This window comes from Kwoniella europaea, chromosome 2 (assembly GCF_036810445.1).
Source record: "Kwoniella europaea PYCC6329 chromosome 2, complete sequence".
NCBI classification, from domain to species: Eukaryota; Fungi; Basidiomycota; class Tremellomycetes; order Tremellales; family Cryptococcaceae; genus Kwoniella; species Kwoniella europaea.
In genome coordinates this window covers 3822750-3846920 of record NC_089488.1, presented here as the reverse complement: position 1 = coordinate 3846920, position 24171 = coordinate 3822750, and the positions used below count along the sequence as shown (strand labels likewise).

Below are 24171 nucleotides of genomic sequence, written 5' to 3'. Positions count from 1 at the left end.
TCGAGTGAGCCATTTACCGATCAAGAATATGCGCTTCAGACGATCTAAGTTAACTTAGTAAAACGTAGAAACTGATTCCCACCTCAGTGATTTGTCAACGTGAGACTCTATATAGTCATATCTCTCAAGCATCATAATCTATATCCAACTTTATATCTCATTCGACATCTATTCACGTATATCAATGACGACCTCCTCTATCCCTCCTTCTTCATCATTATAAGCAGTAAGATAACTCTTCACTTTCAAATCAGGACATCTCCCCCTAATTTCAGTCAACGTATCATTATACACCTGAACGGTATCTTTCAACGCCCCATTCTCCCTTTTTAGGGATTGTAGATGATTCTCATTACTCAACACATTATAGGCCGAACCGCAAGCTATCACCATCGAAGCGATAGCTATACTGCGATTTATCCATTTTTCAGACCTACTTTCGGATTGAAGTTCTTCTTTACGCTTGTGCGATTCGATTAAACCAGATACGACTAGGTTTTGATCGTGGCTTAAACCGAAATCTCGAGGTTGACTAGAAGTGACACCATTGGTGGAAGGGGAGGAGGACAGACGGGAGATTGTCACTTTCCATGAGGCTGAGTGACTAGTACATATTACGATTGAATGAGTTAGTAGTAGATACATAAGTAGTTCGTTAGTGGTTAGTGGAGATTGGCTTTGCACAATGTAAGGTGGACACATATTGTAAGCGATAATTTTGCTACTCACTCTGATTTGTTACCACTTGCCGAGTCTCTGTTCGTATCTGTGGTCATGGTTGTGTTGGCGTGATTGAAATATAGGAGATCCCTAAGATCGATATCTACCGATACGGGAGGTTCACCAGGTCGACTGGCCGTTACTCTGAATCGGTCATTCCTACTTGGTAGAAGTCAACAGGTGTTAGCCGTGAATTTGTGAGCCATTCTTTGATGAAGCCATGAGCTTACTTGTGAGAGTCAGTTGTAGATGTGTGGTTAGTAGACATGGTATGATTTGTGCGAGTATATCTAATGGATGGAACGGGAAAGATAACAGGATTGAGTACGTTTCATATGATAAATAAGGTAGAGTCTGGTAACCACAATTTCCAAGAATCATCGTTCAACTAGTGCAATTCTGTTTTAGAAGCAAGAACGATTCGCAATCGACCTTTCATCGGAGACCATATCCTGGTATATAAAGGATTACCAAGTGATTTGATGATGTAGTCCGTGTGCTACATACGTTAGTAGAATGTATCGACAAGACATCGGATAGTCGGTCCTGGTTTAGGATGTCAGTAGAGAATTGTTGTCAGTGGTAATTTGTATGACATAATTGTGAAATGTCATTTGTACATTTCTGGAAAATCGTTTACAACCATATGAGTGAATTTCGCCGTGTCGAGAAAAGGAATCATCATCCCGACGTGGAATGAATTTGGTCCAACGAGGATATTGAAAAAATGGGCACAATGCATACCTATAAATCATATGAAAGAAATGTCAAACAAGATTTGGACCCTTCTTCACTAGATCAGAAAAACGGTCCACCCAATTCGCGTTTGATTTTTTTAATCAATCTCTTCTACTATAATGACGGCCGACTATTCCACTGAACCCGGATGGGGTATTTCGCTATATCACCTCGGGATACGACTTATTGGGTGATAAGGATCCGCAAGGAGTATAGGGTTGAAAGGGAGAGTCGGTGCTTTTGTGTAGATTCTATACAAGAGATATATATCAGTAACGATTCTTTGTAGAAATACAGGTAGGAGGAAGGTGCATAAGGTTCATGGATAGGGGGTGAGGGTATAGGCATGGGCATAGGTATAGGATGACTTACTTATTAAGCGTTTGTTGAAGAGAAGAAGAAAGAGAAATTAGAACCAACATCGAAATTTGTTTGAACCCATGCATGCTTGCGTCCACCGAGCACCAGACCAAACTTTCGATATGCGAAATTAAGTGGGTCACTCACATACAGTTGATGGGAGGATGAAGGGTGCCACGTCCAGACGCTGTCAATCGGCGTTTGGTGAAAACGAAATTGCCGATATTCTTCGTATACTCCACCATAGCCAATCTATCTCACCGTAGCATACCCCTCACACTCACACTCTCACTCACTGCTGTCGGTTTGTGCAATTTTGCTGTTTGGGTCAATTTCACTATTTCCTAGCTCCTCTTACTCTTCTTCTTCATCCATCAAGTCAGCTCTGACCTAGGTGTGTATCATCGTTATTCACCTTCTACAACCACTCCCACTAACACTTGCCCTACGTATTGTAGTAATCCGTCAAAATGGTCAAGCACAACAACCAATTGCAAAAGAACCACTTCCACAAGGATTGGCAAAGACGGGTCAAGACCTGGGTTAGTGATTGTTTCTACGCTGCGTCTGGGAGTGAAAGTCGGAGTGATGCTATCATGGAAAAGGATCAAGAAGATGTGGAAGGATCGCTGGATAGATATGGATGAGAGTTGAAGTTATGGTGTATGAAAGATGGATTGAGCGTAGATTTTGGAAATAACATATAGCTAACATATTGTGTGCTATATATAACAGTTCGACCAACCCGGTAAAAAGAAGTCTAGAAGAGTCGCAAGATCCAAGAAGGCTCTTGCTACCGGTGCTCAACCCCTTCAAAGACTTAGACCTGCCGTTCGATGTCCCACTCAACGATACAACATCCGAATCAGGGGTGGGTGATCTTCACATCTTTTGTTTGTGTATATGTGGAAGAAATGTATACTGATGATTCTGGTGTCGATTGTATAGAGGGACGAGGATTCACTTTATCCGAATTGAAACTCGCCGGTATCAGAAAGAAGGAAGCTAAAGGTCTCGGTATCGTTGTTGACCACCGAAGACGATCCAAGTCCGAGGAAGGTCAATCGCTCAACGTCGACAGATTGAAGGAATACAAGACTAGATTGGTCGTCTTCCCTAGAAAACAAGGTAAACCTAAGGCTGGTGATGCTCAAGTGAGTAACTGGGAATGGAGCGATAGCGACGTTCTTCTTGTTCTTTCCTGTGTATTCCATCATCCTCAATACTTGATCTATACATACATTGACTTCCTTCTCATTTATAACACAATCTCATATATCATTTGCACGTTGGACTCTTACTGACGCTCGAATTTTGTCGTAGGGTGAAGACCTTACCGCTCACCTCACCCGAGAAGCCATCCCTCTCCCCGCCTCCTACACCGCCGAAGCTCCTCGAGCCATCACCGACGAGGAGAAATCCACCGACGCCTTCGTCACTCTCCGACTCGCCCGTGCCGCTCAACGAAACGAGGGTCAAAGACAAAAGAGACTCAGAGAGAAGGAAGCTGCCGAGAAACAAAAATAAACAATTAACCGACATTAGATCAATTGGTTTTGGTTTTTGTTTGGATGATGCAATTTTCCTAGGGATGGATGCTGGTGCATGGCATGTAGGGAAAATTTGTATTGATGGTAGTAGTGGGAACCATGCACAATCTTTCTTTTCTCACGTTGACACTTGCGGCATGTCGGATCGGATGGAATGGTTACGAGTACATGTCATAATATCATTGGGTTGTTACTGATTGTTAAGATACTGATCGTCAAAAAATGCAACGGGACTGAACCTGACAGGTCTCGTCTCACCCGGTGAACTTCATTAGGCAGAGTGATAGGAAGGATCATTATCACTCATATTAACGTTTGATCTGCTGTTCCCCACCAGCTCTCACGTGTATATGGGCAATACCAGCCGGTATCAGACTGAGTGAACCCACAAATACCCAGTAAGGTGTCTAGCCTTGTCTAACTAGAAGAGCCTGTTTATCGATTAGATTAGATATATCTTGAGTTGACATACTGTACACTGATAAGTGGACTGTTGAAAAATCCAATAAGGATCACTTGAGGGTACATAATACCTGTACGGACTATTTAGTACTTATCTTACTCGGGTGGGAAGTATTATGATTGAGCTTTAAAAGATCAAACCATTCACAGTGTCAGATACACAGATAGATCCTGGAGAATTAGAATTATCCCTACTCTTACTCTTGATTCCAATGAAGTGGAATGGATGAAACAGTTCATAGTCTTTCTTCCATCAATGTTTTTTTGTTGGTATGCAATGAGATATGACATGAACAGACTGCTTAATTGGATAAATTAATAGGGGGATCAAAGGGGGAAAAAAACCCGCATAGGTTAAAACTCATATCGGTAAATAGCTTTCAATCGTCAATTCATCATAGAGGTTGCTGGACGTCCTCTTTTAGATCATACATATCGAGGGACATATATCACTCACATACAGCCCGAGTCATAAGTTCTCCTCAGTGAATACAGTGAATACAGAGAATGTGCAATGCAAGACTCACTTGGCACTTCGGATTGACTTTACTGGTATAACGAGTATCCTCTTCGTCTCCATTTATGAATGTTAGGGACATGGACATTACTCAGTATGGCAGGGAGTAGCTATGAGCTGCTATACATCCTTCGTTTTGACTACTGTGGGATCAGATTGAAAGCAACAGAGATGACCGAGGTAGATGACAGATGTTGGACATGATCTTATGAGGTCCGCATGAGCATGACCAGCTTTTATCGTGTTGGCTCTAAGAGCAATACTTTGAATTTGTTACCACCCGGTAGTCCCGTTATGCCCGCTGGGTTGAGCCCGTTCCCAGTGCAATTACAAGCTCACTTATTGGACGGACAGAGCTGATTAGCGGGATCAAATGGATCGATTAGATTTGGGGAGGTGGGGACCCGTTTTACGATCCAGGGTTTAATGAGTGTTATCTTCCCCATTTGATTGTCGTGTCATGACAATTTCGTGTTGAATGGGGAGTATTGATGCATGAATATCTCTCTCTCTCTTTCTCTATCTTTCAAAAGGATTTTTCATCTCTTTATCTTTCTTTCTTTTATTCCCATATACCTATCTTGGCTCTATTGCCTGTACCTCTCTCTCTCTATACCCAACACCAACGATACTCTCTCAAAATGGCTCCTATGGAAAAAGGTTTCTCGTGGTCCAACATCGCTGTTGGTAAGTCGGGTCTTCTTGCCTTTCTATTACAATCAACATAGAGAAGGGGATGGTATTTATCTAGCTTCCCGAAATTCTTTAATGACACCTTGCTTCTGGTCTGGATTACCTCGTCTTGGAGCTATGGATGCTGACCGTTCGGTGAATAGGTGCCACCATGAACATGTTCGAGGTGACTACCCTCGGTCAACCTTTGGAAGTACTCAAGACTCAGATGGCAGCGAATAGATCACAGTCTATGGGTCAGGCCTTCTCTACTGTCTGGTCGAGAGGTGGGATCAAAGGGTTTTATCAGGGATTGATCCCTTGGGTGAGTTGATGGATTGTTGATTATCACGAAGAGAGAAATATGAGCTGATGAGATGATGTACTTTTTTAATACAAAATATCGCTCATTTCCTCAACCTACTTCCCACATTGGCTCTCACCTATGCTTCCTCTATATACGAATCCTCTTTATCCCTTTTGTTCTCGGTACTACCTATCCACCTCGCTCTGCTCCGTTATAGGCCTGGATCGAAGCGTCTACCAAAGGAGGAGTGTTGATCTTCACTTCAGCGGAAATTGAGAAATACACCATCAAAGCTTTTGGTGTCTCACCTGCTGCGGCGGGTATGTTGGGTGGTATTGGTGGTGGTGTCGCTCAGGCTTATGCTACGATGGGTGAGTGGATACTGCTATGGAGATCAAGGCTGGATAGTTGTGCTGACGAGTCTCACTCAATACTCTATCTCTTTCCATGCCATTTTATTCGCACATCACTACCCTTCACTGTCATCCTGAAATCTTGCCTGCCTACATCGTAACATCACTACTCTTCTACCAACTTCCCATCTGGCTATCGCTCGGTGGTCCGCAGGCTTCTGCACATGTATGAAGACCGTCGAGATAACCCGACACAAGCAAGCCTCTGCTGGTGCTCCCGTGGAATCTACTTTCAAAGTGTTCTTGGACATTTACAAACGAGAAGGTATAGCTGGTATCAACAAGGGTGTTAACGCCGTTGCTTTACGTCAAGCTACCAATTGGGGGTCAAGATTCGGGTTCGCTCGTCTCGCCGAAGCTTCCCTTAGGAATATCAAGGGTATAAAAGAAGGTGAAAAATTAGGTGCTTTAGATAAGATCCTTGCGTCGACTGTTGGTGGTGCTTTGGCTACTTGGAATCAACCTATTGAAGTTGTAAGGGTTGAGGTGAGTTATCTTTACGTTCAAATCGTTTCTCTCAACCCCTACTGTTTAACTTGCTCTTCCTCTCTATGTGATATCCCATACTATTGCTTTGGTGATTGGCTACGAAAGGGTGAATTGTGCTGACATACTGTGGCTTATAGATGCAATCCGCTCTAAAATCCCAAGACCCGACTCGACCAGCTAAGAAGACAGTCCTCAACACCCTATCCTACATTTACAAGACCAACGGTATCAAAGGCCTTTACAGAGGTGTAGCACCTAGAATTGGTTTAGGTCAGTTGACCTTCGCTGATTGATAGCGCAATGACCTTTAGCTGATTGTGTTTGATTACTATTTGTAGGCGCCTGGCAAACTATCTGTATGGTCAGTTTCGCAGATTATGTCAAAGCTGCGTGAGTGAACGTTCGATATGCTTTTGACCTGAGGTGTCAGCTGATAGAGTGCGTTCGATTATCACAGTATCGGTACAAGTAAATAATCGGTTGATTCAAGTATAAACAACCTTCGGGCTGAACTTGCCTTCTGAAGAACAACAAAGTGAACCTCTCTTTTAGATAATTAATTACCCTTACGATCTGTCAATATATATATACCTATCCTTTTCCCTTCTTACATACATAGATGATACTAGTGGGATCTGAATATCTGAATTGGCGCTCATCGGGTTTGGCTGCTTCTGGGAGTGTGGTTGTGAAATATACGGTGTAGAAGCCTTCATTATGCATTTCAAGTCTAAAAAGCATTGACACGTGTTGAATATGATTTGATCCCGTTGATCGTCGTTTTGTCGCGTCGTGTTGAGTTTGAACCTATCCATCTGCTGTGACACTCACTCTTTTGTTCAACAAACATCCACTACTGCCATCGTTACATCGCCTTGATAACCTGTCATCTCATCACCAGATACCACCCCACCTCCCTTCGAGCAGGTCTCTCATACTACCCTGTATCGCATATGAACAGACCTTCTGACGCTCACTAAGCTATCTTATACTATATTGGTGAGTGGCGTGTAACCCTACTTGTTGTGTTCGGATGGATGGGGATGTGACGGGGCTTGGCTAGTAGTGGAACGTATTCAGTACATCTATGGCTGACGTATGAGTCTCTTTCACTTATCGATCACACCTTCTCCTCTTATTCGCTTTCGTACACTTTATACTGTACGGCGTGGTTGTGTCCACCTCTGCACTGTTATCGATTTCAACGCATTGACCTTCAACCAATCGATTGACTCATCCTCTATATACACATCCAATAGTAAGCATCGTTTCATCCACTTGACATATCTCTATTCGCATCCGTGCTGATCCTAGCCTTGACAACCTATCTCCACTGTATAGATCACTTGTCACTTGACACGTCAACACATCATCTTAGGTGCAGGACCGATATCGGCTGGACACCACTCTACCCCATCCCACCTTCAACGACTAATCCCCATAATCCAATCCAACATGGCTTCATCAACTTTACGACCTCATCGATCCCCCTCACCCTCCCCTACGCCCTCACCAACTATCAACCCTTCCAACCCCGCTAAACTAACTCGTCAATCCCTCGGTCCACCATCTACCACCCAAGGTGCACAATCGAAAGGGTTCTCAGGTCTGGGTATCGCCTCGCCCACTGCGGCTTCTCATCCTAGACATGTATCGTCCGCTGCTCTCATGGGTGGTGGAGGAGGGAGGGAAAACTCCCTCTCCCCTAGACCTAGTTTAGGTAGTAGCGGAGGGAATGGTCACCCCCAACAACCCCGAGCTGTCTCTTCTGGTCCTGGGTTCGCACTTGGGATGTTATCAGGAGGAGGAGGAGGTAGACCAAGTAGTGAATATATACCTAGTAGAGACAATGCTAAGACGCCGGAGGGTGAGTAAATGTCTCTATATCATTGTTTCATGTAGCTCCGCACATGTGGCATGACTACTCCGTTTCTATCTTCTCTCTCATGACCTGCCATCTTCTTCGATTGTCGTGCTAAATGCAGCTTTTCCGCGATCCCACAGCCGAACAGATCGATCAATGGTTCAAACATCTTGCCAGCTGGGAAGCGACTCTCGAAGAGATGGCTGCAGCAAGTACGGATCAGAACTTTACCGAAGAACTCGGTGCTATCGAGCAGTGTAAGTGTATCTTGTCCGAACAATCAACCGTTCTCATTTCGACTAATGCTGATGCCACTCTACTTGTCCACAGGGTTCCGAGTACTTTCCGAAGCGGAGCGAACTGCCGCTTTATACTCTCTTCTGCAACATTCAACGCCCGTCCAGATCCGTTTCTTCCTGTCAGTGCTCCACCACATGGCTCAATCCGATCCTATGACCGCTCTACTGTCTCCTGCACCTTCAGGACCCGGCTTGCAAGCTCAGATGGAACAAAGGCTCAGCGCCATGAACCTCAAATCCCCTTCTGCCGGTGGTGGAGGTGGATTCACCGGATCTCCCAATGCCAATCAGTATCTCGCTCCTGACGATGCTGCCGCTCAAAAAGCCAAAGCCAAGCAGAACCGAATCTCTGCTCCCGGTACACTCCAACCTCTCGATCGATGGCAAAGTGGACTCGATCAAGTGATCGAACGAGGATCTTCACCTGGACTAGAGTCGAATGGATCCAGCAGAAGTCGATCACCTGTTCCTGACGCGCGACCCAAATCGACCGATTTCTCAGGTCAAGCCAACCAACCTCGAAGGGAATCGTCTGGATTCCAAAGATCACCTAGACTTTCCGCTGGAGGAGTTGGATTGGGTATCGGTCAACCAGAAGGATTACCTCATGGTCAATCACCAGTCACTTCTCCTTTCCTCAATAATGGAAGTTGGGCAAGTATGGTCAACACACCTATGGTTCCTGGATTCATCGATCCAAAGGTCGACAATCTCACTCAAGCCTTGAACATGGCAAATCTGGGTCTGGGTGGTAACCCTAACAGAATTCCCTTGGAAGACGCAAGGAAGTTTAGGAGACCGAACGCAGGTGGGAATACATCTAGGAACGTTTCTGGGGCATATAATGATGATGGAGAGATGATTAATCCTCGATCCAATCAGCCTGGTGGCAATGGTGGATTCGGTAATGCCACTTCACCATTATTAGGTGGATTCGCCAGATCCCCAATCTTAGATCAGTTCAACGCCTTGAGCGGTTTAGGTCTGGGAGGTGCCGATCCCAATGCGTTAGCGGGATTAGGAATGAATTTCGCTAATCTCGGTGCGGGAGGTTTGAACGCTGCTCAATTAATGGCAATGCAACAATTGCAAACTGCTGCGTCGTTCGCTCAAGGTGGATATGGAGGTGGATCACCCAATTTGGGTCATGGCTTGAACCAACATCAACATCAACGAGGTAATAATCACAAGAATGGACCTCAAGGTAGGAGATCGCCAATGCTGGGTACTAACTCAAATAAGAATTCGCCTGCCCCTGGAGGAGGAGCGGCTGGAGGAGGTGGAGGTGCGGGTGGTGGAGCAGGTGTGGCTGGACCGGATGATGTGGATTTGAAGATCTTGGAAGATATCGCGGGATGGTTGAGGGTTCTCAGACTTCATGTGAGTGGTATATCGTGCTGGCACACGTTTCCCTTGTATATGTGGGTACTTACTTACTGACCTCGACTGTGACTGCTCAGAAATATACACCCAACTTTGAGAAGTCGTCTTGGAAGGAAATGGTAGAGATGAATGATCAGGATTTGCAGGATAAAGGGATTTCCGCTCAGGGCGCTAGAACTAAGGTGAGTTGGATAGTTTTATCTGTTACTTATATGCAAATCACCCACTGGTCCAAATGACTATTATGGGTTTATGTCCTTTTTCCATTTCTCATAACTGCTTACTGACTATTCATGCGATACTGCAGTTCCTCAAGGTATTCTACAACGTTAGAACCAAGATGGATCTACCCCATCCCGAAGGTCAAGAAGAATACGCTCCAGGAGCTAAAGATAAAGAGAAATAAATTATAAGCTTGAAGCTTAAAGAAAGTTGGAGAGAGTAGTCTCCCATCTCCCATTTGTTCGTCTTTGTCTTTTATCATATACATACTAATTGAAATCGAACAATCATTCACGATATTGTACACAAACTTCCTTCCCTCATTGTTCTGGATATGAATCTTTGCATTGCTGTGCTTTATTCTCGAATCTCAGATTGAATCTTATCATCGTTCGATATGCAATGTGATTGATGTCTCACAGCTTGTGGGCACTGACAAATTGCGGGCAATGATACACTGATCATTGGCGTCAAGTACTGTCGGTCTGAGTACGAAGCCCTGCGTTGAGATGCTTCTTTTCTGCTCGTTGGCGTCGAAGGCTTCTCATCCAATCCAGCAAAAGAGGTGAGAACTTTGGTGATCCCTTGTGAGGGCGGAGTGGAGAAGAAGGGTGGTACTACTGATTATACCTTGACAACGTACGTATATAAAGAAGCGAAACCAACTGATTTAGAGACTACACTCTCATCACATGAACTTGCCTTAACATAGAATAACTCAATTTTCTCATTGATTACAATACGATAATACTTTGCGGGTACTTTACCGTATTGATTGACGATTCACTTACGAACATGTCTTCTGAAGATATTTCGTATAAGTGAGTATAAATATTGCTATATGTGCATGAAGGTTTCCAAACACATCCGTTCGTCTATCGCGAACATATAATACTGTATCGTGCAATGTGCCAGGCTGATGGTCTCTCTGATGACCGGTAGTGACGATCAATATCAAACATTGGAGGCGAGCACTGATGATGGTCGACGATATCGTTTGGTAGTAGATATGATTCGAGGCGAGATCGTTGAAGGTTCTTATGATTTTGCAGGTAGTATTGAAGGTTACTCCAAGTGAGTATGACTCTAAGTTTTTCTCTTGCTCCATTATGCTGCGGTCTTCCGAGTCATACATATACTGTACTGCACCTTGACTTCTTTGTCCTTATTGATGTGGTCACGGGGTTATGAACATGGAGCGCAGATCAAGTATCTCCTTTGGTTCAAATACTTCCAATTTGACTCGTATGGTACCTCTCAATGACTTGAGCCAAGATCACATCGATAAACTCTCGACGTTCGTTCGAGCCAGCACAAAGCAGGCTATCGACATGACTCTAAATCAACCCGGAAGGGGGATGACTGAGCTCAGACAAGAGAATGGTGATTTGAAGAGTCAAGTATCTTCGTGGAGGAAAATAGGTATAGCCAATGCTATGATGGCTTCCTCGGTGGCTCTGTTGGGGATGTATAATTTGAACTATTATAAACAGGTGAAAGAGGAATTATCTGAACTGAAATCGAAACAAAATCAATGCAACAATGATAATCATCAAAGTGTTGCTATCCAATCAACCCAAGGTAAAAAATCTGAAGATGGCGATACTGGCACAATCATCAGAGTCGATCTTGCTGCAACTTGTCCAGGAGAAAAGGCCGAGGATGATCATGAAATTTGTACGTGGCTCGCTTTTCTGCCTCGTGAGCAAGAAGAAGATATAAATGCCTGACAGTACAGTACTTGCACTGTGTATGCCAGTTGATACAGAGTGACTGTATATGTACATGCACATGGCTCGGTTCATGTATACAGTCCTCGTACAGTACAAGTCTACTGAACGTGCCCAATGACTATATTGTACGGTAATCAGCTACCGTATACAACATTCAGTATATTTGCAGAAAGGACTGATTGATACTGCAAAATCTGTCAGTGATACTTCCTGTGTTCTGCCCCACTTCCTGGGTTGTGAGGGTGACTTCGTGGCAGTTTACGTTTCTCGTGAGACGAAAGAATTATGACGTTCATGAAGTGTGCGTGCAACCTAAGGCGATGACTTATTGTTCACCTTTGATAGAAGTTCTCAATTTAAAAGGATTGTTGTCGACCTTATCCCCATCCCCTTCGAGTTAGTACAAATGTTCACATTCAGGCTACTGCCGTCCATGAAGACACTATGTCCTCATAAAAGGGGCGAGGGCGACTTCTGAGGTTGAACGAACATCTCCAAAAAGTTATCTTCCACAACATTCTGAAGTGAACCATAGCCAACATCCTGATCGTGTGAACACACATAATCGCACTGCTCAGTACAGTATGTCCACATCACAACAAGACGACAGGTAAGTGGCTTTTACCCTTGACTGCATTCGCAAATTTTATTCGATTCTCGATTCACTGACCCATCAAAACCCTGGGTGCTTCACAGATATTGGTTGATCCAGACCAGAGATCCTTCGGGGACAGCCACTCGAGCTACCCTAGATACACGAGATCATTCTATTCAATGGGCCAATACATCTCATAACGGCATTGCTATTGGGAACTCAGCTCTTCCTTCGTGAGTCCTTATCCATTTTTTCAGCAGTACGAAACTGATGTATATCCCGTGTGGGTGTAGCGAGCCCCAATACTCCGTACGGGGGTATGATGACTCGTACCCCGAACCTCATTGGCAATCAATCCAAAATCTGGACGCCAAACAGAGTATCATCCTTGCACAATACTTTGAGGGTGTCTCTAAAGAGTTTTCAAAGCACAGAGCCACTGGCGAAAATTTGGCTGATACACAAAAGGAACTTGAGTTCAGCAATTTCGGCCTCAGTATGCTTGGCCTTAGCATATTAAGCTTTGTCGGCCTTAATTGGTGGAGTTTAAGAGTAGATGATAATCACAAGGAGGGACTCCGAAACGCTTTGTCTGAGTGTGAAAACAACCTCGATTGGGTACGAAATAATGGGTTCACCATGGGAGAAGCGGAAACCGATTCGCATGGCACTTGTCCCAATGATGGAATCGTCATCGAGGTTTCTTCTACGGCTCAATAATCGATAGAACACCGTCAACATTTGATATATCCGTACATATTTATATTCATATATACACATACTAGTCTATTTCGATGCTACTCTTCTTCATTAGAGCGAAAACGACCGCACGTTCGCGTTCCAGATCCCCTCAAGTCTGCTAACGACCGTAGATCCGGAGAACTGTCAAAGGATAAGAAGTCGACGCAAACAGTATATGAAGGAAATAAGTGGGGTTCTCCTTCCGTTGTAGCGGATTGTAGATTGTGTCTAACATCATTGCATTTGATAGAGCAATTCGAACAAATAGCTTCTCTTCCTTGAAGACATTGAAGCACTCTTCACTCTCAAAGGAGCTCTACTTTCTACTACCTCATAAGTCCATGTCATACATGAAGTGTATAGAAGTAGAAAGGAGTGAAGACATATTGAGCTTTCGTGCATTAGAAACTGGTTTGCCCAATCCAGACCGAGACCGATAATTGCAGAAAAGGACGATGGTCCTTCAACTTGCACCCGACGCTCTCTTCGCCTCGCTTTTTAACATACTATATATCTACTTGTACTTTGTCATCGGTCATCGGTCATTCGTAATTTGCAAACTCTCACTTCCTCCTAGTCAACATGCCTTTAAGGTAAGTAAATCCCACTAAGTACTACTTACTATACAGGGCGGAGATTCACCTGTAATGAAAGAATTCCAGTGGCACAAGCAGTGGTGGTGGCGTGGCTCCTTCCTACGAGATTGTCGCTAGGGATATGTCCAAAAGCATCCGATGTTATGTAGAAGTAGACACTAAATCAAGTAAGATTTACAAAGCCAGATGGAGACAACCGAGAGATCAGTTTGGTAATCCGTACACGCGGTGCGAGTGAGTCGATCCCAGCCTGATTTGATAAGATGATTCCCTTTGGAGAGTTATATTGACTGATAGGTTTTTGTTTGTTTTGTGATAAACACTCCAGAGGCGACGGAGTTACTATTACAATGGAACCAGAACAGGGTGAACCGATAACCATCGACAATCTCAGTGAAAAACAGATAAGTGCTGTATCAGCTCTGATAAGCGACGTTGTTGATCAACTTGAACCAAACGAGGAAAAGTTGGTTTGAAACTTCTCAAAGACCTCCTAACTTACCTCAAACAAGGTTGAAGATACAAATACTCAAGGGCAGATTGCAACTGCTTTAGCAGCAAGTACTATTGATCATTTTTGTTCTAATGCTCAAATCTATGAAAAGGTACGGGAAGGTACAGCCAAAGAGTTTGCAAAATATCGATTTGCGCTTGTTGATAGTATCAGGCTTGAAGATATTGATGTTGGAATAAACTGAGGGGGTCTGAAAGTTGATACATTACATTGGCGGTGAGGTGGTGTGATAGAACATTGCAGTGCCATGTGTAGTTGTTTAGCTACTTTAAGAGGTGCTGATCCTTGTGTTTCTTTTTCACAGTATCACCAAGGTCTCCCTGTTTTACAGGTTAATCCGTTATTATCCTTTAGGACACATTTTGATACGAAAAGGATCTACAAATGAACCATAACACAATCGTGACCATAAGGTGATGCTTCCTGGTGTATATACCTTGGAAAAAAAATAGAGGAATGACTATTATACTTAAAAATGCGCTTCTGTACAAAGGATCTTGTCTCTCCTTTCATCTTTGATATCATACTTTCGCAAGTCAGCTTCTCAAGAGTTCAAGTCGATTAATGGCCCAGTATGATTGTGGTCTTAGAACTTACACGCGAACAGTCAGCACATCCTACTCACCTCGATCACTTATTTCTGATTCACAAGTCTGACATTTGCGAAGTAATGCTTCAACATGTCATCATCACAATCACCTTCGCAAAGCGCAATGTCCGAAGGAACCGCCAATTCCTCACGTCAATCTGCCCACTGGGTAAGTGGACCTCGACGGTACCCATGCAAAGCTAATGAAGCTTACACGAGAGCAGTCTGACCCTGAACAACACTTTCAGTGGTCAAGTGATACATCGGATGACGGCGGCGGCTTATCTGATCAAGAGCTTCGAGGAAAAGTCTCGAAGGATTCTAAATCCAGCACGACCAAAATTGGCAGTTACGATAGCTACTGCTGGAGCGATTGCGGGAATTACCAAGTTATTAAAGTGATCTTGGCTCTTTGTGTTCCTTGCGAATTTGCCGTTGCTCAGTCATGTTCGGGATGAATCCAGTATGCATACTTATGCATGCTTGACCATTGACCTTTCGCAGCATCGTTCGTCGTTCGAATGTTACAGAGCTAGACGAGTTTTAACAGTTTAGCAGATTAACAGATCCGGAGACATGTTTCCCCCTGGCTGTGCCAATGATGATTCCTCGAAATCAACAATTTAACAATTTCAACGACTCGTTCTCAACTTTTTCTTGTACATCTCTTTCTTGCTTTCTCTCTCTCTCCGGTCAATTAGCTACCACCTCAAATATCTGTAAATAGATTACCAAGATGACAGAAACGAAAAGTGTCAATGTCAGAGCTATGCTCTTCGATATGGATGGAACTTTACTTGGTGAGCTGACCAACCTCATCCAACCTTAAGTGGTTGAACTGACGGATGATATGATATTGTAGATTCCACTCCTGCTGTGAATGCTACCTGGGAATACTTTGCTAAAGAGTATGATTTGGATCTACACGAGGTTCTGAGAAGTGAGCCATGCCTTACAGTATATCTCTTTTACACATCAGGGATGGAGCTAAGTTGTGTTATTATGGTAGCATCCCACGGAGTAAGGACGATAGATAATATGAAGAACTGGTGTGGGATCACTGATCCAGTGGAACTTCGAGTGAGCTTTCAATCAAAGGGAACTGGTACAACACAACGTATGCTAATCATGCGAAGGAACCTTCTGTAGGACGCGGTGGAACTGTTCGAAGGGATGATCGTCAAAGAAGCTCAGGAATTGCAGGCGGCAGGTAAAGATGGATTGATAGCTTTACCGAATGTTTTGGATTTGTTGAACCATGTGAGTGGTGTGTCTCTTTATTCGTAATCTAACTTTCCTTCACTCTCGAGATTGATAATACATCGAACATATCACTCTATCTTAAACATTCCATTTTCTCTTCATTTACGACGCGACCTGACCCCTTCTCCCCCCGTATATATCGCTCTACGCTTCCTCGGACATTCCATATACTTCTTCACCACATCTGGAATGTTGCTGATCCCCCATCATCCAGCTCAACACCTCCCCCATCCCCGTATGGGCCATCGTAACCTCCGCTACAAACACTTACGCCTCCGCAGCTCTCCCAACGGCAGGTATACCCACCACACCCAAGCTGATCACCGCAGACGACGTGAGCAAGGGTAAACCTCATCCCGAACCTTATCTCACCGGTGCGAAGGCCTTGGATGTGGATATAAAAGACTGTAAGTTCACCCCTTGAAGTGCATCTACCGACTGAGCGAGTGAAAGTTGAGACGATGCTGATTATTCTAATGTGTTCTGTAGGCATCGTCGTGGAAGATGCTCCATCGGGAGTGAGATCAGGTGTAGCTTCAGGAGCGAAGGTCTTGGCTACTTGTACGAGTCATACGAGACAGCAATTGGAGGGATTAGGTGCGGATTGGATAGTAACGGATTTGTCCAAGTGAGTTTAGATGTTAGATGGAAAGACTCCTATCAATTTTGGATGAGATGTTGTCTCTGTCCTTGGGCTGATATTCGATAATCTCCAGGGTGTCATTCGAAGTTAAAGATGGTAGAGTGCAAGTGACGATTGATGAGAGTCCATAGTTGTAAGCCGATGGTTTCATTATAGAGGTAATTTGATAGATGGTTGGATCATTAGGTTATGATTGCATGCATCCTGCATAGTATATATCTACATAATCTGAAGCAGGGTATAGCTACATAATTGAACTAGATTGAAAACCGATAAAATTGGATTACCTGCGATCTCACTCCGCTTTCCGTGTATAGACTCGACCTGCTTGACACAATGACAACACAACGAGCATCGCTCTATTGGTACGAAGAATTAGTTATTCATTCCGACAAATTCGAGTCCTGGTAAACTTACAGTTCCAACAAGTCTAACTCATACTTCCCAACACCTTGAATGCTAAAGCTTTCAATATCTACAAAATCACCTGAGATCAGCTATAGTCCTTCCATGGGGATCACCGGAGAGGGATAGCTCACCTCTGCTTTCTGACCTGCGCCCAACTCCCTAAACACTTCTCCTACAGCTCGTCCTTTAGCATCTCTAATTGCTCCCAGTCTATTTCCGGCAAAGCCTATTCGAGAAATCATGAATCAGCCATGACACGATGACATACTTAGAGGTAAGATGCCATTGACTCACCTCCCGCTACTGCCCCTGGAACGTTGGCCACTATATATCCTATGGCTGCGCCCGAAGCACCTCCAACCCATGACCACCATGGTCGTACATGTGCTACCTCAGGAGCGAGCCTGTATAGACTCTCATATTAGCTATGCCATTCAACTAGTTTCGTACAATATCGATCTGGCAAGTGTATAGCTTTCTAGCGCGACTCACATTTCCTCAAAGACATCTCCAAAGACCCCATGAGCATCAGGTCTACCTCCCATCCCTCCTCCTCTCCTAGGGGCCGCTCCAGGTCCAGCATCAGCTTTCTCACTCGTACCTGGTCCAGGAGCAGATCCGGACCCAGTAGCATTCTGGAAGAACTGCGCGAAGTTTTCGAAAAAGTTACCCGAGGCTTGCTCCTGCTCGAACTCTGAGGAGGTATCGTCCGTGAATGCTGAGCTAGGACGGGAGTTGAAAAGGGCATCGTACTCTGCTCGACGGGATGGGTCGGATAGGACGTAATATGCGTCGGAGACGATTTGCTAGGTGAACGAATGACGATCAGTCAGCGTGGTGTAGGCTGGAACGAGGTAAGGCAGTGAAGATTATAGGTGAGGATGTCAAGTTTCAAGTGGTTCGGAAAGAGTGAAGGAAGCGGACGTATTTAAGAAGGTGCACTTCTCCTGTCTCCGCGTTCACCTCGCCATCTCCCGCTGAGACTCATAAACATAAGAGATGGAATTAACCACTCACAAATCGTTCTGTCGCCCTCCTTCTCTCCTGCGGCGTAGCATTCCCAGGTAATCTATCTGGGTGTGTCTTCAGTGATTCTCGCTTGTACGCCTGACGGATCTCGTCTCTGCAAGTGGTGGAGATATCAGAGAGAGCTATCATTGAGGAGAGTGAGGACCAGAGATCTACGCTGTTGCTTTGGGATTGACATTCTTTGAGGAAGGATTCAAACGTCAATAAAGCTTGATCAGTGCCTCCAGTTGGATGAACACAGACTTACGAGAATGGAGTAGTACTGAGGGATTAAACAGATAGTCAGTACATCGCTGTGAAAGTAGGAAGTGGTGAAGGACGTGGACCTACTTGGGGTAGTGAAGAAGCCATTGTGTTGTGACCTGGTCTGATGTATAAGATTGAAGGGAGGGGAGATGAGATTATAACAAGAGAACAGAGGTGTGGATGTGGATGTTTTTCATTTGTTTCTGGATTGATGACGTATCGGGGGTGGTGGTGGGTGGTGGGTGGCAACAAACAGACAGGCAGCGGAGATCACCCCAATCTCCGCACCTGCATCTACTGATCTGAATTTCAAGATCAGCACACAGTTGAAAGGGTCAAGCTCATTAATGCAATGATCAACTACCGATGGACCATATCTCTCTCTCTGCATATCAACAGCACCTGACCCATCTCACAATGTCAGTAGAAGAAGACATGTCCCTCACTCCCATCTCACCCCAGTCTTTACCCCTACCCACCGTCGAGTTATCATTCGATACGTCCAACGGAGGAGCATGGGACGATCGAGAGTTGATTCGAGCTAGCGAAGCAGCGATGAAGGAGTTTCACGTGAGTCATCCTATTCAACTGGAACCCCTCCACTGAGGTATCGATGATCTGACGTCTGATATGTGTATGTGTATGTGTATTGGACAGGCTCATCATCCGGGACCAGGAAGTTGGCTCGATAAAGCTACTGCTGCATTGGCCAAGGGTCAGAAATTACCTGGAGCAGAAGATTATGGGACTGCGTGAGTCAGCTTTTTGCCCATTCTACCGGACTGGCGATCCTGAAGTGCTCTTTGCTGATATAAAGATAAACACTGTTGGTTGTTTATAGATGGTATTCTGCTTCTCTTCCTACTGAAACAGAAGTACAAGCAGAAGCGTCGACCTCGACTCAAGTTAAAATAAATGGTAATGGCAATCAAACACAATCGAATAAACGACGAAAGACTAAACGAACCAATTTGTACGATACGAACATACCCAACCCTTATCTACCTTTTACATCTACATCCACAGATCCCTCGCAGTCAGCAAGAAGGGGCTCACCTACTTATAATCCTGGATCACCAAGCTCTCGACCAATACAAGAGTTAAACACCGATAGTGATAGTGAAAGCGATTCTGAAGAAGATTTATATGATGAAGAGGAAGTGGATGATGAGGAGTACGATGAAGATGCAGAATGGAACTTACCACCTCAACACCAACAACAGCAGTATGGATCAGGGTATGATCAATTATTCCCTTCTCTCGGCGTTTATCCGCCAGGTGGGATCAATAGGGAAGAAGCGCTAGGGTACGCGATGACTGCTCAGTATTGGGCGGGATACTGGATGGGTGTTGCGCAATCGCAGAATCAGTCTGTGTCGCAGAGTCAAGGGAATGGGAATGGTGTAGGATATCAACAGGATCAGAAGGAGAAGAGCAGTAAAAGGAGAAGAAGAGTCAATTTCGATTTAGGTGATGAAGATGACACCACTGTCGATGCTATCAAATCTAATCAATTGAATGGGAATGGAAATGTTCAACCGAGTAATCTGAAAGTTACCAAAAAAAGGTTCGATCCTCTTATCAATGGGTTAAGGAGGTAGAAGTAGATTGGGTAGAATCGGTAGTGGGATAAATAGACAAGGAAGTGGGGGTGGACGGATACATTGATATACTTGTAATTGATTAGTATTCTACATGCACATCTGCCATGACTCACAACCGGAGCTTGGATAAAGCAGTGAATCTCTAATCTCAAGGACGTCGTTGTATCCCGATCTACGATGCGTGATCTATATAATCCACCTAACCAAATACCCTCCCCAAGCTATTCTTAACCATCCCACCAACCAATTGACCTCCAATCCCACCAAATCCGAAACCCATGAGATTACCACTACTCGCAATCCCATTCGCCCATCTTCTCTGAGCATCTCTATCGGCGTATCTGCGTAGATGGATATATCAGCTTGTGACACGTAGGGACATATGAGGAAGCTGACTTACGTGAATCCCAATAAGTTTGATAAGTTGAATACCAATGCTAGTAATACTATAGGCAAGAATCTAAAGAGAATATATGAGTTGATGCGTCTTGGAACTATACGTCGGGTCAAGGACAACTCACGAAACGTTGAATTTCAGTAATGATACGAATAGGAGAGCTAACCATCCTAATGGATAGGCGTAGAGTGCGATCTGATGATTGTACACAGTATAAGCTTTTATCAGGAATCGGTATCATCAGAAGTGAGCTTACCCAGAACATCCTATGAAGATATCTGTCAGCTTCACTCCATGTGTTATTTCGGATTTCAAAAAGAGGAAGCTCACTTTGCATCAATCGCGTTGGCAGGTCGTGAAGGCTATTCTCCAGGGGTTAGTTGACAATTTGACCATCTCGAGATAAAGACAGGAATAAACAACTCACATCCCTCGATTCGAATACCCACGAACTCTCACCTTCTTCATCCACTTCGTTCCAGTATCGTAGTCCGACGAGTGTACGGCCTGATACGTTCTGTGAGTGATGGTCGAATTAGCTTCAACGCACTTTGACAAAACAGGTCATGATGGAAGAACGATGAGAGCATAGTTGTAAAGATCCATCGTAAATTACACTCACCCTAGTATTCCAAAAGTCCAAAGAGAGTAGTACGACCACCACGACGATCTGATCATTTTGTCAGTTGACTACACCTCTGGGGCTTACGTGAGATTTGCAACTGACACTCAGAACGTAGTTATCCGTGACTATGTCCAAGTGGTCTATCAGCTCGTATTGTCATTATGGACCCTTAGATGAGCTGACTCACATAATCCACATAAGACATAGACGGCAATAGCGGCGCTCCTAAAGAAATATAAGAACAGGAGTGAAAGTGGATGAGAAGATTGTTTGAGTATTCCTCGCTACGACCGTAGAGTGTCCTTATCAGTGCATTTCCCAGACGGTAATTCGTAGTGGTATAAGAGGTTTGTGTGAGTGATTTGAGTATGTGAGATGAACTTACAATACCACCTTCCTCCGCATTCCCTATTCCCGTAGCTACGTTCCCCTGCGCCGTCGTGCCCGGAACGAGAACGACAGGTTCGCTAGGTCGAGAAGAAGCACCGATCTTACCTCGAGGTAAGGTTGGGGGTTCCTCGTCTGGTTCGATTGTTCCTGAGAGTAAGGGGGCGGAGGATGACATGGTGTTGGTGATTGAGAAGGAGGAAAGAGAGAGATGATGGATGAGTTGAAAGGTTGTAGAGGTTGACTTCACGCGTTGAGGACAGACTGGTTGATGACGATAACACTCGAACGGAGACTGAAACGATCTCCGCACACATCCATCCATCCATCCATTCGAAGGAAGTCAAGTTGACAATGAACATCTTGCTCACTCTTCAATTGATGAAGAATCACTAAACTAGTGAATAGCACAATACGATGAGCGGACATCCCACTCAGGAAGATCCCCTTCCAATAACAAACACGCTCTTCCCACCTCCTCCGGCTTATTGGCAATCTTTCACCGAAACGAATATCCAGCGGTACAAGTCTTTGACTGGTACTTCGTTCTTCGACAATCAAGGTGATGGAGTCAAGGGGGATAATGATAATATAGATTTGAATTTGGGCGAAGAGGAAACCAAGGAATTGGAAGAATTGAAAATACGTTTGAACAGACCTAGGAATGATTGGGTCGAGGAGGATGGAAGATGGATGAGTTTCGGTACCCTCTTCAACGTAAATCTCCAAGTCCCTCGGACTCCTTTCTCAGTCCTTGGCTTTGATTCATGTATTGATAAGCTTATGATTGTGGTTTGGTGTAGATCAAACCTACCATCCCAACAATCAAAGATATAGGGCTGCCTCCCTTGTTCCACTCGACTACCACACCCGAAAAATCATTACCTAATTTACTATCGTCTTTCCTCCATACAATTTTACTCCTGTTAGACGTTCTAACTACATCTGCTAGAACACCGGATGAGTTGATGCATGCTGGATGGGCACATGAGGGTGATCAGGTGGGCAATTCCTCATATACTTGATTTCATCATTCCCAAGAATGGTTTTACTCCATATATTGGATGAGCCACAGGGTTGAGAGGGATGATGATGTCGATGTACATGTTAAGAGATTAATGTGACCATCTGATCTATATACAACCGCAATACCCTGCTGACACCCTGTTACGTATATAGTACATCCAACACCTCAGTAACCTCGCAGCGAGTATGATGATCCATTCCAATTCACTCCGTCAGATGCAGAGTGAAAGTACGTTGATACTCATGATGGAGAAGGAGATAGAAGAGAGGAAGAAACAGACCGAGTCGCTAAGAAGGTAAGTTCGACCAGGTCAGCTACACCAAATATGATGAACAAGTGAGCTGATCAGAGGGATGCTGGTCATAGGAAATGTAAAGAGATTTCAACGAAGATCAAACGACTGAAAGAGGTTAAAGGGTAAGAGATTAAGAAAATAATGTTGTATAATATTACTATTGTTGTAGAAGTAGTAAATATGTATATGATTACATTGCATCTGCTAATTACATTCTTGATTTACATGATGATTACACGAACAATGATATATAGTACGAATACAACATTATATTGGCTAACGATGATGAATTGACGAAATATGATTGTCTTTCGACTGACACTAATCCAGATTTAACACCCCGTCAGCAATATCGTCATCAGAAGATGAGATGGTATAATCAACCACCTTGACATGTCTACTCGATCTTCTCTAGGACCATTCAGTCAGCAGACCGAATAGCAATCCGTAAATCTAAATATAATTCACCTACCAGATTAGACCTTCTCTCTTCTTCATCTTCCTTGACAATCATCATAGGATGTTTGTCCACTTTTCCATATCTAACAGTTCTATCACCTTTGCTAGATTTCGGAGTAGGAGGTTGATGCGAGTAATGTCCCTTTTGGTTCAGTCCGATCCCATCTTCAACTTCCACTCGAGATCTCATCATCATTATCCTCTCTAATCTATCCAACCTCTTTCCCACCATCCTAAGCTCATCATCACCCCTCTCAACCGTATCCAATCGCCGAATGATAACCTCCAATAAACCGAACAAATGATATATAATTTTCACCAATACACTCAACCTAGTTAGAAACTCCGCTACTCTCTTAGCTAAAACAACAATGATATCATAAACCTCATTTTGAGATTTGTCATTAAAAATGGGGTAAGGGTATTTTTCAGTTTTCCATGCGGTCAGGTTGATCGGTTTGAGTAGATCTTCATATACGTAAGGCGATTCCAGACCGTCAGATAAGTGGAGAGTAAGTAATCGGTTGACTGTTTCTGTTAGTGAATGGAAGAGTCGGTTTGTATCGTCTTGCTCTTTTTGAGTGGTGGAGGGCAAGGAAGGAGAATTAGTAGGAAGTGGGGATAGGGAGGAAGAGGAAAGAGACATTATGTAAGTGGAAAAGTAGATAGAACGTGAGTTGAATGAGGTTTCTGTACAGATCTGGGGAGTGAGTGATAGTCAGTATAGGGTCAGTAGCAGGATAAGGCATGGAGGAAGGAAGATGGAATGATATCCATCATGCGGGGGGAGAAAAAGGAAAATTCACGAGCGCTGGTTGTTAAGGATTATACAGACTTACTCTTCTCTTCGATGTGAACTCTTATACCGGCATGTCAATCTTGAAGCAACGATTGAGATGAAGAAGGGGAAATGAGGAAGAGAAAGAAGGAAAGAGAAATGTCAGTGTTAGAAGGAAGAAAGAGAAGAGGATCCGACGGGATCAAATCCCAATAGGTAGGTCAAAGAAATGGTACATGGGTATAT

At 44.1% G+C, this 24171-nt stretch overlaps 13 protein-coding genes across 13 annotated transcripts; 9 read left to right on the top strand and 4 right to left on the bottom strand.

Annotated features, from left to right (window-relative positions):
• Positions 1 to 168: 168 nt before the first annotated feature.
• On the bottom strand, positions 169 to 776 carry V865_007787 (uncharacterized protein; the record flags this gene model as incomplete). The annotated part of the gene is made up of 2 exons (XM_066231529.1): positions 169 to 604; positions 730 to 776. 2 exons carry the CDS (start codon positions 774 to 776, stop codon positions 169 to 171), a joined length of 483 nt encoding a protein of 160 aa, XP_066087626.1.
• A 1512-nt stretch (positions 777 to 2288) lies between these two features.
• V865_007786 (uncharacterized protein) lies at positions 2289 to 3345 on the top strand (the record flags this gene model as incomplete). The annotated part of the gene is made up of 4 exons (XM_066231528.1): positions 2289 to 2360; positions 2554 to 2689; positions 2767 to 2972; positions 3142 to 3345. The coding sequence occupies 4 exons, from the start codon at positions 2289 to 2291 to the stop codon at positions 3343 to 3345; spliced, it is 618 nt and encodes a 205-aa protein (XP_066087625.1).
• A 1643-nt stretch (positions 3346 to 4988) lies between these two features.
• Positions 4989 to 6622, top strand: V865_007785 (uncharacterized protein; the record flags this gene model as incomplete). The annotated part of the gene is made up of 6 exons (XM_066231527.1): positions 4989 to 5034; positions 5184 to 5344; positions 5544 to 5697; positions 5894 to 6225; positions 6366 to 6498; positions 6567 to 6622. 6 exons carry the CDS (start codon positions 4989 to 4991, stop codon positions 6620 to 6622), a joined length of 882 nt encoding a protein of 293 aa, XP_066087624.1.
• A 1061-nt stretch (positions 6623 to 7683) lies between these two features.
• Positions 7684 to 10180, top strand: V865_007784 (uncharacterized protein; the record flags this gene model as incomplete). The annotated part of the gene is made up of 5 exons (XM_066231526.1): positions 7684 to 8095; positions 8233 to 8349; positions 8423 to 9771; positions 9852 to 9956; positions 10082 to 10180. The coding sequence occupies 5 exons, from the start codon at positions 7684 to 7686 to the stop codon at positions 10178 to 10180; spliced, it is 2082 nt and encodes a 693-aa protein (XP_066087623.1).
• Positions 10181 to 10791: 611 nt separating this feature from the next.
• V865_007783 (uncharacterized protein) lies at positions 10792 to 11726 on the top strand (the record flags this gene model as incomplete). The annotated part of the gene is made up of 3 exons (XM_066231525.1): positions 10792 to 10817; positions 10939 to 11070; positions 11201 to 11726. 3 exons carry the CDS (start codon positions 10792 to 10794, stop codon positions 11724 to 11726), a joined length of 684 nt encoding a protein of 227 aa, XP_066087622.1.
• A 587-nt stretch (positions 11727 to 12313) lies between these two features.
• Positions 12314 to 13044, top strand: V865_007782 (uncharacterized protein; the record flags this gene model as incomplete). Its single annotated transcript, XM_066231524.1, has 3 exons — positions 12314 to 12339; positions 12426 to 12557; positions 12618 to 13044. The coding sequence occupies 3 exons, from the start codon at positions 12314 to 12316 to the stop codon at positions 13042 to 13044; spliced, it is 585 nt and encodes a 194-aa protein (XP_066087621.1).
• A 1811-nt stretch (positions 13045 to 14855) lies between these two features.
• V865_007781 (uncharacterized protein) lies at positions 14856 to 15166 on the top strand (the record flags this gene model as incomplete). The annotated part of the gene is made up of 2 exons (XM_066231523.1): positions 14856 to 14933; positions 14984 to 15166. The coding sequence occupies 2 exons, from the start codon at positions 14856 to 14858 to the stop codon at positions 15164 to 15166; spliced, it is 261 nt and encodes an 86-aa protein (XP_066087620.1).
• Positions 15167 to 15500: 334 nt separating this feature from the next.
• Positions 15501 to 16801, top strand: V865_007780 (uncharacterized protein; the record flags this gene model as incomplete). Its single annotated transcript, XM_066231522.1, has 7 exons — positions 15501 to 15564; positions 15627 to 15704; positions 15774 to 15844; positions 15914 to 16024; positions 16242 to 16434; positions 16517 to 16655; positions 16744 to 16801. 7 exons carry the CDS (start codon positions 15501 to 15503, stop codon positions 16799 to 16801), a joined length of 714 nt encoding a protein of 237 aa, XP_066087619.1.
• A 299-nt stretch (positions 16802 to 17100) lies between these two features.
• Positions 17101 to 18458, bottom strand: V865_007779 (uncharacterized protein; the record flags this gene model as incomplete). The annotated part of the gene is made up of 8 exons (XM_066231521.1): positions 17101 to 17145; positions 17210 to 17304; positions 17373 to 17482; positions 17571 to 17884; positions 18096 to 18201; positions 18264 to 18286; positions 18355 to 18369; positions 18438 to 18458. The coding sequence occupies 8 exons, from the start codon at positions 18456 to 18458 to the stop codon at positions 17101 to 17103; spliced, it is 729 nt and encodes a 242-aa protein (XP_066087618.1).
• A 312-nt stretch (positions 18459 to 18770) lies between these two features.
• Positions 18771 to 19954, top strand: V865_007778 (uncharacterized protein; the record flags this gene model as incomplete). The annotated part of the gene is made up of 3 exons (XM_066231520.1): positions 18771 to 18923; positions 19011 to 19105; positions 19195 to 19954. The coding sequence occupies 3 exons, from the start codon at positions 18771 to 18773 to the stop codon at positions 19952 to 19954; spliced, it is 1008 nt and encodes a 335-aa protein (XP_066087617.1).
• A 202-nt stretch (positions 19955 to 20156) lies between these two features.
• On the bottom strand, positions 20157 to 21544 carry V865_007777 (uncharacterized protein; the record flags this gene model as incomplete). Its single annotated transcript, XM_066231519.1, has 10 exons — positions 20157 to 20298; positions 20358 to 20417; positions 20479 to 20549; positions 20611 to 20620; positions 20685 to 20716; positions 20782 to 20871; positions 20977 to 21024; positions 21082 to 21104; positions 21167 to 21263; positions 21365 to 21544. The coding sequence occupies 10 exons, from the start codon at positions 21542 to 21544 to the stop codon at positions 20157 to 20159; spliced, it is 753 nt and encodes a 250-aa protein (XP_066087616.1).
• A 239-nt stretch (positions 21545 to 21783) lies between these two features.
• V865_007776 (uncharacterized protein) lies at positions 21784 to 22814 on the top strand (the record flags this gene model as incomplete). The annotated part of the gene is made up of 4 exons (XM_066231518.1): positions 21784 to 22083; positions 22170 to 22367; positions 22546 to 22688; positions 22760 to 22814. The coding sequence occupies 4 exons, from the start codon at positions 21784 to 21786 to the stop codon at positions 22812 to 22814; spliced, it is 696 nt and encodes a 231-aa protein (XP_066087615.1).
• A 195-nt stretch (positions 22815 to 23009) lies between these two features.
• Positions 23010 to 23793, bottom strand: V865_007775 (uncharacterized protein; the record flags this gene model as incomplete). The annotated part of the gene is made up of 2 exons (XM_066231517.1): positions 23010 to 23099; positions 23161 to 23793. The coding sequence occupies 2 exons, from the start codon at positions 23791 to 23793 to the stop codon at positions 23010 to 23012; spliced, it is 723 nt and encodes a 240-aa protein (XP_066087614.1).
• Positions 23794 to 24171: the final 378 nt, after the last annotated feature.